Below are 16,294 nucleotides of genomic sequence, written 5' to 3'. Positions count from 1 at the left end.
CTTCTGGCTTCTCTTGTCTGAGCTTCATTCACTCTCTACAAGTTGGAGTTGTAATTCTAGCAGGTTTTATAGCCTCGGTGGGCTGACCTATTGCTAAGCGGTGAACCTACAGTGAGCATAGAAGTGCTGATGCTGACATCTGAATCGATAACGACCGATTCTTCCATATGGGGAAGGCGAGTTCTTTGTTGCCTTTGATGGCTACTCAGCTAGTGTAGATCAGTATACTTCATGTGATGATAGAGGCATCACACGCTGATTTATCTGGCCTGTTTGGTTTCTGGAGAAAGAAAAAAACTGAGTGGGCATTAAAATTCCTATAGTTTTCACTGTGAGCTCCACTTTCCTGGGAAAATTCTGCACAGAACAGTTTCAGCTGCAGTAAGTACTTTTCTTCCCATGCTGAGCTATTAATGCCAGAGTTTTTCTGTGCAGTAAATGTGCAGGTGATATAGGTGCTGTGCTTAATTAATGCTGGACAATGGAACGGAGAAAAAAATGAATCCTGCACTTCACAGCTGGCTGACTGAATGGTCTGTTTGATTCCTAGCACCAGAGCCTGTGTCAACCATGCTACACTGCTGGTGTTAGACATCTGCCCAGTATCATACTTAGTACTTGACAATATTGTATTCGTACCTTAAAGTTTTCATCAATTAAAAAGTCACAGCCAATGAGATCAAAGTAGCCCAGTTTACGATCCAGTTTGTGCTTGGCTGCCAGGAAGCACTGCAACATGATCTGCTGCATCCTTTTCTGAAACAGAAGGCAGGGAACAGTTGTAACTGGTCATCATAAATTCCAAGGGCACAGGAGTCACCGTAAGTCATAGATGACCTCTTGGTTTAGGGACATTTTTCTTTCTCTGCCTCCAGCAGTGCTCCTGTCTAGACTTGGGAGGATGTTGCATTTTGCAGACCCTGTGTCTGTCCACTTTGAGTTGATTGAAACCCGCTCTCGAACTGGGTTCTCCAGACTGCTGCAGTGGTGTGTGAAGGAATCTTGGCCCTTACTCCGAATGAGCTGTCTGCAGAATTTTTAGTGGTGTTCTTCCAGTTACTCTTATGGGAGCACCAAGAAGTGAGCTGAACACGGCCGTTTCTGACCCTGATGACTCACAACCCCCTCACAGCTGTGCTGGACGTAGTGTTTTAAAGCAGCCTGGTGAGTTACAGCATCTTGCAGCAGGTGATTCTAAGTTTCACTCCGTTTGGAGTTGAAATGCACAGTGGGGAATTTATGCATAAAGCTGTCTGAAAAGTTTCTGATCCCCTGAGAAACTTGGCAAATTCAACTAGATTTGCTTCTGAGCTGTTTTTCTAAACAAAAACATATTTTAAGAAAGTTTTTAGCTTTTTAGTTTTCTTTGTATTTAGCTTTAAACTACAGCATTTCCAAAGTTAACCTGAGAAAGCTGTGTCCTCTGCCCTTTTCATTTTCACCCCAGGAAGTTCTGTAGAGAACTGATGCATCATTAGACTCAGGCTGATGAAATAAAGTCTCAGTGAGACAGGAAGATGGTAAGAAATCAAGCCAATCGAGTCTTCTTATCTCTCCTCCATGATAAGAGAAGATCTAAGGCCCTGACATGATTTTCATGTGGCAAAATCAGACAAAAAGTGAAGGGTGAGGCCAAGTCAGACAGGAAGGAGATGGCTCAAAGTATCGTCCCTTTTCAAGCTAAGATCTGTCAGGCTGGAGAGCTCTCTAATGTGTACTTTTATTTTTTAATGCAAGACCGCAGCATTGGGCCAGGAATGTGAAGACCCTAATTACATTTTTATAGCTAGCATTCACATTCACACTCTCATTCTCAGCCATTTACCCTTTTTATTAAAATTAAACTCTGTGTCTTCATTTTTTTTAATGTCTGCAGACAAATGGTTGCCATGGGACCATTGATACCTTCTCACTCAGTGTCTATGTTTTCTTAGGGGCTCCAGTGACCTGTCAGGTTTTTTCCCTATTCCTGTCACCCTCATTAGCCAGACTGGCACACCATACACTTGCTTGCACTCACCGTAAACACGGTGAAAACCCAGTCTTTGGGGAGGCCGTTGGTTTTTCTGAAGTTCTCATTAACGTAGCTGTTGAAGTGCTCCATCCGCCAAACCGTCTCATCTTTCCGCTGGCTGTACAGGGAGTTCCTCCTCTGCATGTACTGAGAGGAGGGGAAGCAGAGCAGAAGGAGGATTAGATTTCTGACAGCGAGGAGTAGCTGGGAACCAGCTGACATGGTGGACATCCAACTGCCCTGAGTTGTTCCCAGCATCTGGAGTTGGGGAGAACCTCAGGATCCAGTTAGAGAGGTGGGGGCAATAGAGTCCCTCGCTGGCAGAGCTAAACCCGAGCAAAGGTCCTGAGTCCCGTTGTACAACCTGTGTCTGACCCACGTGGATGCTGGAGAGACAATTACCCAAAGTACTGTCAGAGCAGGGTTTTGTGTGTGTGATTATGTATGTATGTATGATATGGCTGGGCCAGGGAGAGGTGCTTTCAAGTCATAATCATGATATTCTTTGGACTAAATCCGGTTCCAGTGTCTGTCTGCTCAGCACTCTCCTAGAGGCGAGTACATCTGGGCGGGATGTATGGATGTATATATGTATATCCCCAGAGGAAACCAAGGTGAGGGCTTCTCTCTTCCCCTGTCTCATTAATCCCCGTGTCAGCTGGAGTTTATCAATAGCAGGGTATTTACACTGTGCAATCAAAGGCAAGTCCCTTTTGCCTATGAAACAGCTGGGCTCAACTGCAGCTCCATCTGTGGTTCCGTTACTGGGAGGCTGCAGAGCTTGTGGTCAGGGATGCTGGCTCCACTGCCTCCTGTCCTTTGGAAATACAGTAGGAAAATGGCTGATTCCAGGTGGGATGAAAGGGTGGGAAGGGAGTGAGAGCAGAGTCAACTGTAATTTGGAGAAGTCTGGCCTATTACCAGCTGCTACCATGAATTTTGTTTCCCTCCTCCCAGCAGGAGCCCAGATAATTTACGTTCTACTAATAAACACCTGTTCTTTGTGTAATAGCGCTGGTGCCATGGGATCCTACCTCAGCACCTGAATTCCCATGTGGATAGCTCTCTAGCTGAGCAAACAAACTATTCCAGGAAAACAAGCGGCATACTGATAATAGCACATATTGCAGGAAGCAGCTGTAATCTGCTGTCCTGAACCGCAGTTCTCCAGGAACCGTAAAACTCCAACTGAAGTGGGCTTGTCTGATACCTCTCTAACGTGCATTTTGCTAGTTCTCGGAACACAGCATGACACCAGGAGAGAAGGGCTTTAAAAGCAAACTGTTTTCTTCCTTCTGATTCTTTTAATTCTCTTTCATTAGGGCCAGTTCTAACTACTGAAGAGCCTCATTTGAAGTAAAAACTCAGATAAATCTGAGCAAGGCAGGCTTCTGTTTTGTATGAGGTACAAGCCAGAACAGTCTTGTTCCGTTATAGCTCCTGTTTGAGAAGCAAGACAAGCAAAGATGGAGATGTAAGAATTACCACTCTTGCAGAACACATCTGCATCTCACATCATTCTGATTATTGTATTTAAGCACAACAGGACCACTAAGACCCTTGGCCAAGATTAAGGCTCCTTTGTGCTAGGTAGCTGTAATCAAAAGGATTTTTGCCCTAAGAAGCTTATAGTCTGCTGATACATGAGAGAACAACAGCAGGAAAAAGAGGTCCAGGGAAAGAAATTGCCAAGTTAAGCAGAGAACTGGTCCATGGCAGAGAAGGAAAGCTGATCCAGTACTGCTCCTGTTCAGCCTTGTTGCCGTGCCTGACCCCACACCCATTTCCCGGGTGCATAGATTTTGCATGCATGAGGCATTTATTTTTGGGCTTTCAAATGTCTTTTTTTGCTTCCCATCTCTGTCAACAACCCCCTCCCCTTCTTCCGAACGAAGTGACCCCAGTTTACCTGATTGGTCAGATGAACTGTCAGATCGTCAGACGCAGCATCATAATTGACACAGGTCAACCTGACGTAACCCTGGGCGAAAAATAACACGTAGGGTGCTGTGCAGGCAATGAGGAGGTAAGACCGGACATCAAACTTCTTCCCTTCCAGGAGCAGCGGCTGGTGAATGTACCTGTCAGAGCAGTATTTCAACAGGCGTCACCAACAGGGCAATTCAAACCCCACACCAAACCCCACAGCCGCTTCATCATTTCTCACCACAGAGCTAATCCGTTTGTCCCTTTTTCAACCCTGTTTTTAAGGTGAATGGCAGCAGAGGGCGCTTGGAGAAGAGGTTAGAAATGCCAAGAATGCTCCTATCAAGAGTTATAGAAACTGTGTGGAGTCTTGGGAGCGGAAGGTAATTAAAGATTTACTAATATTTACTGGAGAATATATGAAGTTTGTCTCTGAACACAAAGAGCCTTTCATACAGGACCATTGCTTTTATTGCCAGTGATGCAATCTGGGAATTGTTTCCCTTTATTATCAAAGGTTGCTGGATGTCTGCATAAATAACGAGGATATACTGTTAAAGCAATCAGTGCTAACAACAGTTTTCAAAGGAATATGGAGTGATTACTACCTGGCAAAATGTGGTTTTGCCATGCTAATACTTACAGCGTTGTCACGGGTGTATCTTTACCTTTGCACTATTCTCGCCTGGGGAGCCTTGTATGGCGCCTTCGTATTGAGTAAATATTCCTCAGTGCTGTGGAGCTCGGCTTGGAGGGTGTTGACAGCAGCTGGATTTTTAAGCAGGAAAATTCCTCGACCTTGGTTAGAGCAACTTGGTTTGCAGATCCAAATCTGTTCTTCTGCAGAGAGGATGAGTCTATTATAGTAATGTGTGTGGTGTGAAACACCGATGTGCTTGTTAGTGGGCTCTGACAACTGCTCACTTGAACGTGTGTGCATATATAGGTATGTGTATAGGTATCAATTCACCTTTGCAAAGCTCAAAAAAGGCATTTCTCTCATTTTTTAAGTCCAGGCGAAAAGATTCTGGGAAGAATTCTTTCATCTTCAGTAACCTGTGGGAGAATCAAATACAAGTTGAAAACCTTGTCCAAAACGTTAATTCATTTTTACTGTCAGAAAGGTTGGTTGCGAGTAGAAACCTAAGAAATGGGGCTTTTTTCCCACTTATAGACAGTTGTGTGTTTGTTACGTGTTTTTCCTGACCTGCCTCATTTCATAAGCTTTCAAGAATAGTTAACCTCAAGACATTCTTCATATGCTCAGTTTTTTTTAAACTAGTTGAAATGGCTGCAGGTAACCATGGTACAGGATTACTGTTTGTTTTTTCAGTAGGTCAAAAGTATAGGGGTAGAAATAGAAGTAAGCTTTTTTTTAATTTACAGTGTCTATGGCACAAGAAGTTGTAGCCTTTCCAGTAGGATGATGTACCCAAAACAGGGGAATTACTGTGACTGTTGTCTTCAAGGGACCTGGCACTCCTACAGCTGCAGACATAGAGAAAGAAGAAATTCTGTCTGGTGTATTTCTGGGAAAAAAGTGATCTTTCTGGAAGATAAGGCAGGAATAAAACCCCATATACTTTGTATCCTGGACTGTTATGCATCCAGGAGAAACCGGTCCTTTGTTTATGTGCTCTCACTTTCTGTTGGTGTGTTTCTGGTCAAGGTTCAAAGAGGTGAGAGTTCTTACTTGGAATTAGAGCTCCTACTGGTCTTTTTCATCACCCGCTCTTGCTCTCTCAGGCAGCATAAAAGCCCTGTCTTACTGGTGAGGACTCCATTGTTGGGAATCTGGTAGAGAAGCTGTTCACCTGCATGAGAAAAAAAAATTTAAAAAGCTTGCCCTTGTTGTCCCATGGAGCAGAATCTGGAGGATGAAGCTGACTTTGTCACTGTTGACTTTCACCAATTTGCTTTAAGGCAGTACTGACAACTCACAGAGCAGTGAAATCACTTGCTGTAACTGTGACAATCCAGCTCTGGTGTCCCCTCTGCCAAGAAGCTGGGGATACCTGTTTTACCTACCCCCAGGTGACCTCCTCTGCCCTGGGAGTCACAAGTCCAGCATTCTCAGGTTTTTCCCACCACCCTCTCCCACTCAGGGCTCACGGGCACCAGTACCTTCTTTGAAATGATAATAGGTCTCTCGACACTTGATTTCACACCATTTCAGCGCATAATCCTCTCTCATGTTGTCATAGATACGCTGCCAGCCTCTGCTCTGGCAATAGATGCTCACACTGCATTGAGAAAACAAAACAGCAGAGTAGCCTCTCTTCTGTTAACGAGTACTTAGCTTATATCCCTTGAACTCCTGATAATTTTCTCCAGGAACCTGACCTAACATGCCCAGAAGCCCCTGGGTGGGGTGATAAGGCAGGAAGCATTAATTGGAATGGCTGCTAGTGGACCTGCTGGTCTGAACTTGCTCTCAAGTTCATAACCATGTTCTTAACATCCTCAGTTACCCCCCCGACACCGGGGGGGTAACTGAGGATGTTAAGAACATGGTGATTCAGCAACTCTAATGAGAACTTCTACCATTCAGCAGGGTTTTTCTAATTAGGATGCAACTGGTACCCGTGGAACAGAGATGTTCAGAGTCTGGTGTTAATAAAGAGCCTCTCCACTGAGGAGTTTAGGGAGAGATGACAAGTAGCAATAGAAAAAGCTGATTGTAGACAAAAACTATGGAAAGTGCTGTTTGCAGCAGATATTCTGTGGTGCTTGCTGGTGGCAACATCTAGAGAAGAATGCCAGTGTGCTGGAAAGAACTCAGAAAGGAATGAGTGGAACTTCTGATCTGACAGTTTGTCTTGGGCAGAAATATATTTTTTTCATTTGTTTTACATTTAGCACAACAGAACATTGATCAACAACAGTGGTTCCTAGCTCTAGTGATGATGCTAGCAGATTTGCTCCATGGTGTAGCTAAGTGATTCTGAACAGCCCCAACAGAGAAACTTTCATTAAACAAATACAAGTCTTTCATTTCATTGCAAAGATATAGTAGTTAGCTACTTCATCATGGGTGGCCTTCCAGTACTTTCCATTTGAATGATCTTTAAATGGTTCTTCAGATGTACCACTCCAGAAAGACAGCAAATTGAGGGAAAAATATTTGAGGCCAATGAACAATAGCTAATACTGCATGACTTCATATACGGTCACAGTAGTATGTTTGTATGAATCTGCTGAGAGGAGCTACTTACAGCCCAGCTCCGTTAGATCCACTGATATAAAAATATGGTCCTGGTCCCACTGGTACTTTTGGTATCTCTTCTTCTGGCTGTTTTTCTTGAGGGCATGCCTTACTGTGTGTTCTGTTCTCATTAGACTCGGCTTTGTCAAGCGCCACAAAGTTGGTAGAAGTAGCTGCAAAAATTGGAAATTGAGAGACTTCAGATGATCTGGGATCTTCTCTGTGACATCGACATCTAAACAAACAGCGGTTAGAGAAGAAAATACTGGAAGGTAAGGGACTGCTTCAGTAGGTTTTATAGCCATTGCTGTGGATATTGTCTTAAAACAGTTCAGAAATTATTGGTAATGTAACCTGGTGGCAGGTACCAGTGGCAAAACAGAAGAAATAGAATATGTAGGAGAAGGGAACATTCCAATCAGCCCTAGTCTGTCAATGCTAAATGGCAGCCTCTCACTTGGCAGGCCTCTGCTTCACTGGTCTTTCTCAGATATCTTGTCTAGGTGGGTCTCAGTTTGGCTCTAAGCTGAGAATAAATAATTCCAGCTGTTCAGAGGGAAAGCTGGGGTTGGCTATGCACAAAACTTTTGGGAACAGTAAAGCCTGTGAATAGGAGAAAAAGTCCACTCTGTCCTGGTTCTGTTCCCACTGGAATGGCAGCAGGGAGGGAAGCAGGTTACAAAACCGGAGTTATCCTCTCTTTGGTCTGTTTTTTTATCATTATTTGTTATAGTACATCCTGCGATCACGAGTAGAAACTTCTGTTTCAATGACAAAACTCCTTTGACTGAAGTGGAGCAAAGGTACTGGCCATTGTTATCTCATATTTTACAAGCGCCGGTTTTATGTCTCCGTTGCGCTCCACCTATGAACACAGGTGCAGTCCACAGTGAACTCTGTGCCCACAGTTGCTGAATTTCCCAAAAGGCTCACACACCTGGTTCAGTTTGCTTTGGAATAAAGGAAGTAGATGGCAAACCCTTGAGGTGGGACTTACTTTAAATTTCTGCTTCATGGGAGTTGGCAACAAAGGCTTCCAACAGTAAAAGCCTGAGCGTTGTTACAAACTGCAGCATTATCTGTGCTAATCCCTGAACTCCTGCCTTGAATTTCCTCCTTAACTTAAAACCAAAACAAACCAAAAGAACATACTAAACAACCAGTTGGAACAAGCATCCAGGATGCAAAGCACTGCTTTGGCAATGTCTTTGGAGCCAGCTGAAATGAGCTTTTTCCACGGTGAATTTCCAGCTGCCTGTTGCTGGTTCGGTGGAGCTGAGCCCACACTTGCAGTGGGGAAGGCTCTCCAGCAGAGAGCGGTGCCTGGCTCTTTGGTGACTATCTCATTTTGCCATCACAGCACCAGACCAGGCAAAACCAGAACATATTGTGGCTTCCTCTAGAAGAGACTGTCATTAGCAACCCAGTCAATTTTTTTGAACGAACTGTTTGAAAGTAGCTCAAAGCCAGGGTTAATGCATTATGCATAAGTGTCAGACAAATTAAAAGACATGCATAAAAGTAGTACAGCTCAACTGCTTCCTAAACCCAATGCATTTTCTGAAAAGATTGTACCACAAAGTGGTACCACCCCTCCAGCTGCTGGTTTCTTCCACGAGGGAGGCTGATCTCTCTCCTCTGCCTTAGCACGCTGTGTTGTAGTGCTGATCTTGTTACGCTTTGATATGGGAATGTAAATATTTATTCATCTATTTTTAGCATTTAATTGCTCATTCATACCTCCTGCCAGAGCTTTTGGCTCTTTTATCATCTCCCTGCTTGCCTGGATTGCTAAGAAATTAACCCATTTTAAACAGTCCCATTTGTCTTGAGATACAGACACCTGAAATACCCTGCAATGATTGAAGTGCTGGTAAGGTATTCTTCCGTTAGTCTCAACACGTACTTGTCTCTGCCTCTCTAATCCTTATACAGAGACCCAGGGGGTGGGAGCCTTTTATCTTCTTTTCTGTCTAATTATGGAACCTCCCAGTATTAAAGATGAACCTTCATTTCATTGAATCTTTTGACATGTATTATTTGAGCATGAGTCCCCTTAGTCTTCATTTGTTTGTGTGTTTTGCATCCTTAGATGGCTCATTATTAACAGGTAAGGAGTGACGGGGACGCAGGGGGTTATTCCCATTTCCTGATTGCACAAATTCCAGGCAAAGGCCTTTCCACTTGTTTATCAGAGGTGGGATTAGATGCTTGTTGTGACTTGAGCTCTTAGGAAAGAACAGGCCGAGTGGCTCAGCTGGCACACCTCAGCAGCAGAGACAAGTGGGTATTTCAGAGATTTTGCATCTGAGCCCAGGTCTGTGTTGTCTGTGAAAGAGCCTCCCTCTGTCCAAAAGGTACTTGGAGTGGGGGGAGCCCTTGGGGAAGCAGTCTTGTCACTCGTCACATAAACCAGCAGCATGAAATTAAACAGTATGATTCCTTTCAAGAGAGCCCACACAAATTGTCTTCCCCCTGGGTGCAGGCAGTAAACTGCATTGCTTGAGACAGTTTTGAATTCGGCTCATTAATTTATTTGGGAATTGTGTGTTGGCGATGTCTGTTAAGCAGCTCCTATCTAATCTCAGCTCTGCTTCCAGTGCACGCAGGGATAAACCCACTGGCAGGGAGATGCAGGCTGCTTTGTGTCATTTGCTACCAAAAGAAAAGAAAAAAAAAGAAGCAGAGTTTAGAACACAGAACTTCCTTTTTCCCTTTTCCACGTAAGGGAAGGGTTAACAGAATAGCAACTGACTTTTTTCTCTAGAATACAGAGTTTAAATCTAGCTGAAATTTTCATTTAAAAAAGATAAATTATCTAATCATCTTTCTAAAGACAAGCATTGCCCTTAAGATCACCTCTGTATTAAAAATGTTTTCATTTGAAACAAATGAATCTATTTTTTACTGCCAATGAACAGAGCTGAGTTCAACAATGAATATATCAGAAAAATAATATGGTAGGTTTTGTCATTAAGGATTTGTGGCATTTCAGCCAAATTATCTCTCCATGAAAAAGCAATGGTTTATTTTCAAAAGAACTGCTTGCTAATAGAGAGCTTGTATTTTTCTTCACGTTTTCAACGAAGCACTTAAAATGTTAGCATAAAATATTTTCATTTCACTAGATGTTTGTCAGCCAGTATCAATAATTTCTGTCTTGAATTATTTTATAAGCAAAGGGATGGGCTTGTATTTTCACAGGGTTTAAATGAAGAAGGTGTAAATTACATGCTGTATGTCTGTCAGTTATGCCATGAGCTAGGAGACGTAATTAACTTTGGCCGGTTGATGTAATTCACTTGATACTGGCGTCAATTTGAGAACCTGGTCATAGGACTCGGCACAATTATTACCTAAAAACAAGGATTCGCCTCTGTCAGCTGATAAGGACTTAGCCTGTTGATGGTTGCTTCCTTGCATCGTGGATTTGGTGTTCTTTTTCCTCTTGGCTGGCACAGAGGCCATCTCAGCCTCGCCTGCAAAATATTAGAATACAGATGCAAATAACTGTTGAGCTTGTAGGTTGGCACTGCTGTCATGAGATGACACAGAATGGCTTCAGAATCTTAGTGATAGATCACTCTGCGCCTTATCTTCTCGGAGTTTAGCGAGGCATTCTCTAGAACCACGGCTTCTTAGCCCCTTCTTTCAGGGGCTAAACCCATATCTTAAGCTAACAAATAATAACAGAAATTCTAACCTTTGCGCGGAAGGTTCTAAATACTTTAGCAGAGTTTTAACTGCTCTCTGCCCTGCCTTCAGTTTGGAGAACTTGCACTTGGCTTCTAGTCAGCCCACAAACAGCTTCTAAAGAAACAAACCATCCTGCGATGGAGCAAGTTTGCGCTCTGGAAGAGTACAGACTGAAGAAGAGTGGATTTGCAACAGCGAGCGGAGGCTTCCACCAAGCCTGCTTCTGCTTTATGTGCGTGGAGGTTGCGCTGTGCCTGGCTGGGAGGTCGGGAAGCCTTCATCGCTGTAAACACAGGCTGATCCCCTAGCAACTGCTGCCTGGCTACTGGTGGTGATCGTGGGTCTGATGTTAAAAATGCAAAGGGATTTCCAGAAATGTGAGTGCTTTAGATAAGACCTCGTGAGGTCCTACATGTGTTCCAAGGAGTCGGAGAATGCTGGGATAAGCATGGAAAAGAAACAACTCTATGGTTTTGTGTGCTTCTCCAAAAGTTCTAACCAAGTGGAGTGCAGCCATTGCCAGTTTTGTGACTAAGTGAACCATTTTCTGACTTTAACAAACCACTGTTTCTATGGGAACCTCTCCTCCCTGACATTCTTGTGTTTATTAGACCATTAATTATCTGGGTGCAGTGAAAAGTGGCTGAAACAATGGGACCGTGATTTTTTCAGGCAGCCACTGTGTGCTACCAAACTAGCAGTAATAAAGGGATTTGACACTTATGGACCCTCAGTCAAAAATACCAAGAGCAGAAGGCCTGTTTAGGTAGCCTTCAATTCCTTTCTCTCTCTATAGATTTTTCTGTCCTTCAGATGCAAGAGAAAAAAATACAGTGGTGTGGGGTTTTTTTTGTGATCTCAGCTGGTTATGCACAAAGAGCTGGTCATCTCCAGGGTTAATATCAGAAAAATAAAGCTTGGACAGGTCTGCCTTTACTGCCAGGCTTTCACACTTCCAGTTGCAGACACAACAGTTCAATTATTGCCATACCCAGGAATCTTCTGACACATCTGCCAGTGGCACCTGAGATGCTGAAATCTCTGTGAGGAGAGAGATCCTCTTCCAGGGACCACAGACCGCTCCTCACCATGGGAACTCCAAGGGAGGAAGAATCAAAATCCAGCGGTAAATCTGTGCTTTCATAGGTGGTAACTCCCCCACCCTCAAAAGGGATGGGAAAAGTCGATGGAAGATGGAATTTGGCTTTGATTCAACCTCTCTCTGGGCTGGCCCAACGTGGAGGTGCCAAGCCGGTGTGAATACCCTGGCACACCTCCCTGGGGTCACGGCGACCTTCCAGAACGTTGGCTGTATTTTCCTGTTGGTACACAATGCCTCCGCTGAGCTCCAGTGCTCACGCAGAGCCGGGCAGGATCCTGTCCTTGCCTTACCTCCAGCCTTCCTGGGTTACCTCTCAGGGCCAACCCGCCCAGCCTCGTCTCTCTGGTCACACACGGAGTGGGAGGATGGCAGTGTTGCAACCTGCGCCACTGCAAATACTTTCAGCAAACGTTACACCCTCTAGGAAATATTGCCCAACTGGTGGAGAAGGGGAGAGGCTGACAGTTACAGAGGTAAAAGAGGGATTTCCTGCACCTGAGACATTTGCATGTGCTGTGTCGGTGTTCTCTGCACGCAGGGAAATGAGACATCCCCTACAGAATTGCTAGAGAAGACTGAACTATGGATTTGCCCTGTACATCGAGAGCCTAACACAAGCTATTTCAAATGGACGCCTATTTTCTTGCACTTTTCTGTTTGCATCCCTAGTGCTAAGCACGGAATTCAAAGGATGCCGTGGGTTTTCCCATTCATCACCTCGCCCTCCTCTTCCCAGCTGCCTGTTGACATGAAACCTGCATGAATGTGGGAGGCCTCTAAAAACTGAATTTTGTAGAACTTGGCCAAAAGGTTTAAAAGTCATTAGAGTAAGAAATGACAAAGGCAAAGTAACTGTGTAATCAGTATTATCTTGGAAAACCAGGATCAAAAAATAACATACAATGGGAAAAGAATGTTTGCTGCCAACACAGGTGCAGTTAGAGACAGCACACGGTTAGTTCAAGGTGGTAGTTCTTCTGTCAAAGAGTTTCTGTTCCTTGATTAGCTTTACAAACAATATTTGAATCATCTCTCTTGAGACTCAGACAGCCTGCTGCTGCATTCGGTAGGTGTATGAAGTTGGAATTATGTGAAAGCCCCATTTGCGTTCCCTATTTCTGAAAGTCTTACAGGATTCTTATGAAATACATGCATAACAAACTAGTCCCTTGCTTAAAACATATATCAAGATTCATATAATAAATGTATTTCCACTGTAGCAGGTACAATCAGGTTATAATTCTTTTTGAAGGTTCTCGTGGAATCCAAGCTAAAAGAGTAAGGAGCGCTCTATTTTTTGTTAAAAAAAAAAAAGTTCTACATTGTTGCTTATGCAGAACCTCAAAGCAAACAATTGAGCCTTGCTATTCAACAGCCAGGAAAACAAACTAGAGAGCTCACGTCACACATCAACGCAGGCTGCAGGTAGAAAAGAGATCAGGTCTCAGAGGGGCTGAATTTTTCTCAGTTTTTGTAACCACCTAATGGATTGATTTCCCAAAGCATACTGTGGAAGGAAGCAAGGTACATAAACACTGGGTAATATTTTCTTGCTGAAGAAAACAATCTTAGCTTTGCTGCAGGAATATAATGCTTTCTGATGCTTCTCTCTAAAAATAGATGCAATCGGAGAACAGAAAACTGCTGTTCCAGTGGGGTATGAGAGGTGCCTTCGCAGCTGCTGATCCCGATCACCCCGATGTTCAGGTGAGCAGCCCTATGCCATCCAAAAGCCACTGAACCAAAACCCACACTTGGGACAGGGATTGGCAGAGCTGGGGCTGGGTATCGCCTTCAGCCATCAGGCGACAGCACGGAGGTTTTGCTGTCGGTGGGAGAGAGGCGTTATCTAGACAATCTCATTCATTCAGAGATTTTTTAGCAATGACTCACGTGCACGCTCCCAGTGCCCTTTTTCACAGCTAACTGGAGGGTCAGAACAGCACGTCTCTCAGAAAACAATGTTTTAATCACGTTTGGAGGCTGCCTCCCCCCTTCCCGCACACACAAATAGAATAACTCCCAAAGTACCTCTGGAGCTGAGAGGAGGTCAGTTCCCATGCGGGCTTTTTTCCTGGCTTGACATTTGGCTGTTTTCTGACAGTAGCAGTTTTTTTAGAGAGGGGTTACAGCAGCAGCTGGGAGGGAGGAGGCAGCTGGGAAGGACTGTGCACGGTCCCGTAGAGGTATTTTCTGGAGTGTGCAGGGCTGTAGGGGTCAGAAAGCATGATCTCCCCTTGGTTCTGCAAGAAAACCCCTGTGAGAGATGGTGAAGCTCATGTATTCTTCTCGGCTTTAGCTTTCTCATCTATACGATGGAAAAAAAACCTCAATATTTACACCTTGTGGACTTGAACAATAATGGATAATTACAAATTGCTTTGATTTGTTTATTAAACCATGCATGCTTGGGCCTCCCTCCCAGCAGGGAGCTGTGTGGTCCCCACCCAGAATCGCGCTGCCATCGTGGCGTGTGGAGGTTGTGTTTCGGTACCAGAGGGGAAGCAGTCGGAAGCAGCGCAACACGTCTCAGCTTTCCCAGAGCGGCTTATCAGTCTGGCCCCATCTCTCGCTGCGCAGCAGGCATGCGGGCCGCAGACACATGGAAATTAATGATTAAACCCAAATTCTGAAACAAAGCGATGGAGTCAGGAGAAGGCAAACCCCTAGATTCAAACAGGAAAGCCAAGGTTTTTGGCTGGCTGCTGTCATAGTTTTGTGCTGAGGTCACTCAACACCACCCTGCTGCTGCAGAAGGTTCAGCACAAGTGCCCGTCTCGTGTAACCTGTCACAGAAACCCTCCAGATGCAAGGGGACTGATCCAGCCCCTTCCCACAAGTGTTTGGAAAAACAGAGCAGCTGAGATAATGAGCTAAATCCCAATTTACACCTACATACCTGCATCAACAGGTGAATGCTCTGCACAAAGGATTTCACCAAACCAGTTCCTCATAACAGGACCAGTTTGCAATGTTGCTGAGCAGCTGCAATCCTGCTCGAAATCAACAGAAAAGGCAGGAGCTCATCACTTCATGAGAGCTAGGGTTGTGAAAGGAAAAACACTGTCGATCATGGAAATTTGGCCTGAAGTCCAGTGAAATCTGCGGAGAACTTCCAAGGGTTTCATCTGGCTTTGTATCGGTAGTTTAAGGAAACTGGGAATATTTGCTAGAAAATGCCCTCCCTTTCTCCCCCTTTCTCCCCCTTTCTCCCCCTTTCTCCCCCTTTCTCCCCCTTTCTCCCCCTCTGTTGCTTTGTTGTTGCTGCTGCTTTGTTTTTGTGCTGAACCCTCGCTGATGTTTTGTTCTTCTCCCTTGTTCTGATTTGGAGCTGCAACTTAAGACGCAGCGAATCACTGGAGTAACGTTACCTGCAGCCAGCCATCCCGGCTTAAGCAAAACCCAAGCCTCTGTCTAAGGTGTGGCGGTGAGAAAAAGAAAGGTGAGAAAGAAGTAAAGCAAACAGCCATTGTATGTGGTCCTTCCCACTGCTCAGGTTTCCCACTGCTCGGTTCCAAACCCAGTAGCGCTGTTATGTGGGAGGCAGCTGCCCTGCCCGGGTGTCTCCTGGTAGATCCGCAGAGGCTCCTATCGCTGCGTGTTTATCCTCCCAGCCGCGCTGTACCTCACCGAGTGCTTCAGTCACTTTTTTTTCTGGTGGAGCTGGACCACTCTGCGGCCAGGACCTCTGCTGTCTTGGGGAAAAAAAAAATCAGTGGAAAAAGTTGTTGGAAAAGTGTCATACTCACTACCAGAAACTGGCAAAGAGCTGAAGGAAGCCGTTATAGAAGAGCTAAGAAATCCCACTGAATTTTGATGTGGGCACTCTGCTGCTTTGGCTCTTTGAGCAAGGCCAGCTGTCAATCCCCCAGTCCTGCCTGCTGCATCCCTGTGAACCTGGGTTAACCGCAGTGACCTTATTGCTCATCCTTCCCACACCAGTGCTGCCAGCCCTGCCCTGGAGAGCCAGGCTGTGCGGGACAAGAGCTGTCCCAGCCCCAGAGCCATCCCTGTCCGTGCTGAGCTCTATCCCTTTGCCTCCCTGAATGAGTTTCAGTGTTCTTTTATTTATTTTCTTTTTCTTCATGCATTTTATTTCATATACCACTTTGAGAGATTCTCCGAAGCTTTCCAAGTGCAAACACTTGCTTGGCAGGACTTTTCCTGAGACCAAAAAAATTTCTCACTGTTGTAGCAGTCAGGCTAACGAAGTATAGGCCCTCTTTCAAACATGCCTTTGGTTCATTTCAGAATCCACAGCTGCTCAAGTCTGGACCTGCCTCTCGGATGCCTCCAGGACTCTGAAGCGATGCCAGGGAGCTGTGCCGTCGGGAGGCTCCACCGCAGCCCC

The 16,294-nt window shown here is 44.9% G+C and overlaps 1 protein-coding gene across 1 annotated transcript; it reads right to left on the bottom strand.

The window, feature by feature from the left end:
• Positions 1 to 639: 639 nt before the first annotated feature.
• On the bottom strand, positions 640 to 10,613 carry TTLL10 (tubulin tyrosine ligase-like family, member 10; the record flags this gene model as incomplete). Its single annotated transcript, XM_010083952.1, has 9 exons — positions 10,502 to 10,613; positions 7,156 to 7,318; positions 6,065 to 6,183; positions 5,634 to 5,754; positions 4,911 to 4,996; positions 4,609 to 4,780; positions 3,924 to 4,095; positions 2,021 to 2,161; positions 640 to 756 (listed from the first exon to the last, which is right to left on the bottom strand). Coding segments are annotated over exons 1-9 (1,203 nt in total), but the record flags the coding sequence as incomplete, so codon positions are not given.
• Between the last annotated feature and the right edge of the window lie 5,681 nt (positions 10,614 to 16,294).

Source organism: Pterocles gutturalis, unplaced genomic scaffold (assembly GCF_000699245.1).
Source record: "Pterocles gutturalis isolate BGI_N339 unplaced genomic scaffold, ASM69924v1 scaffold17980, whole genome shotgun sequence".
NCBI lineage: Eukaryota > Metazoa > Chordata > Aves > Pterocliformes > Pteroclidae > Pterocles > Pterocles gutturalis.
Note: the sequence above shows the minus strand (reverse complement) of the source record. Positions and strands in the feature narration are given on the sequence as shown.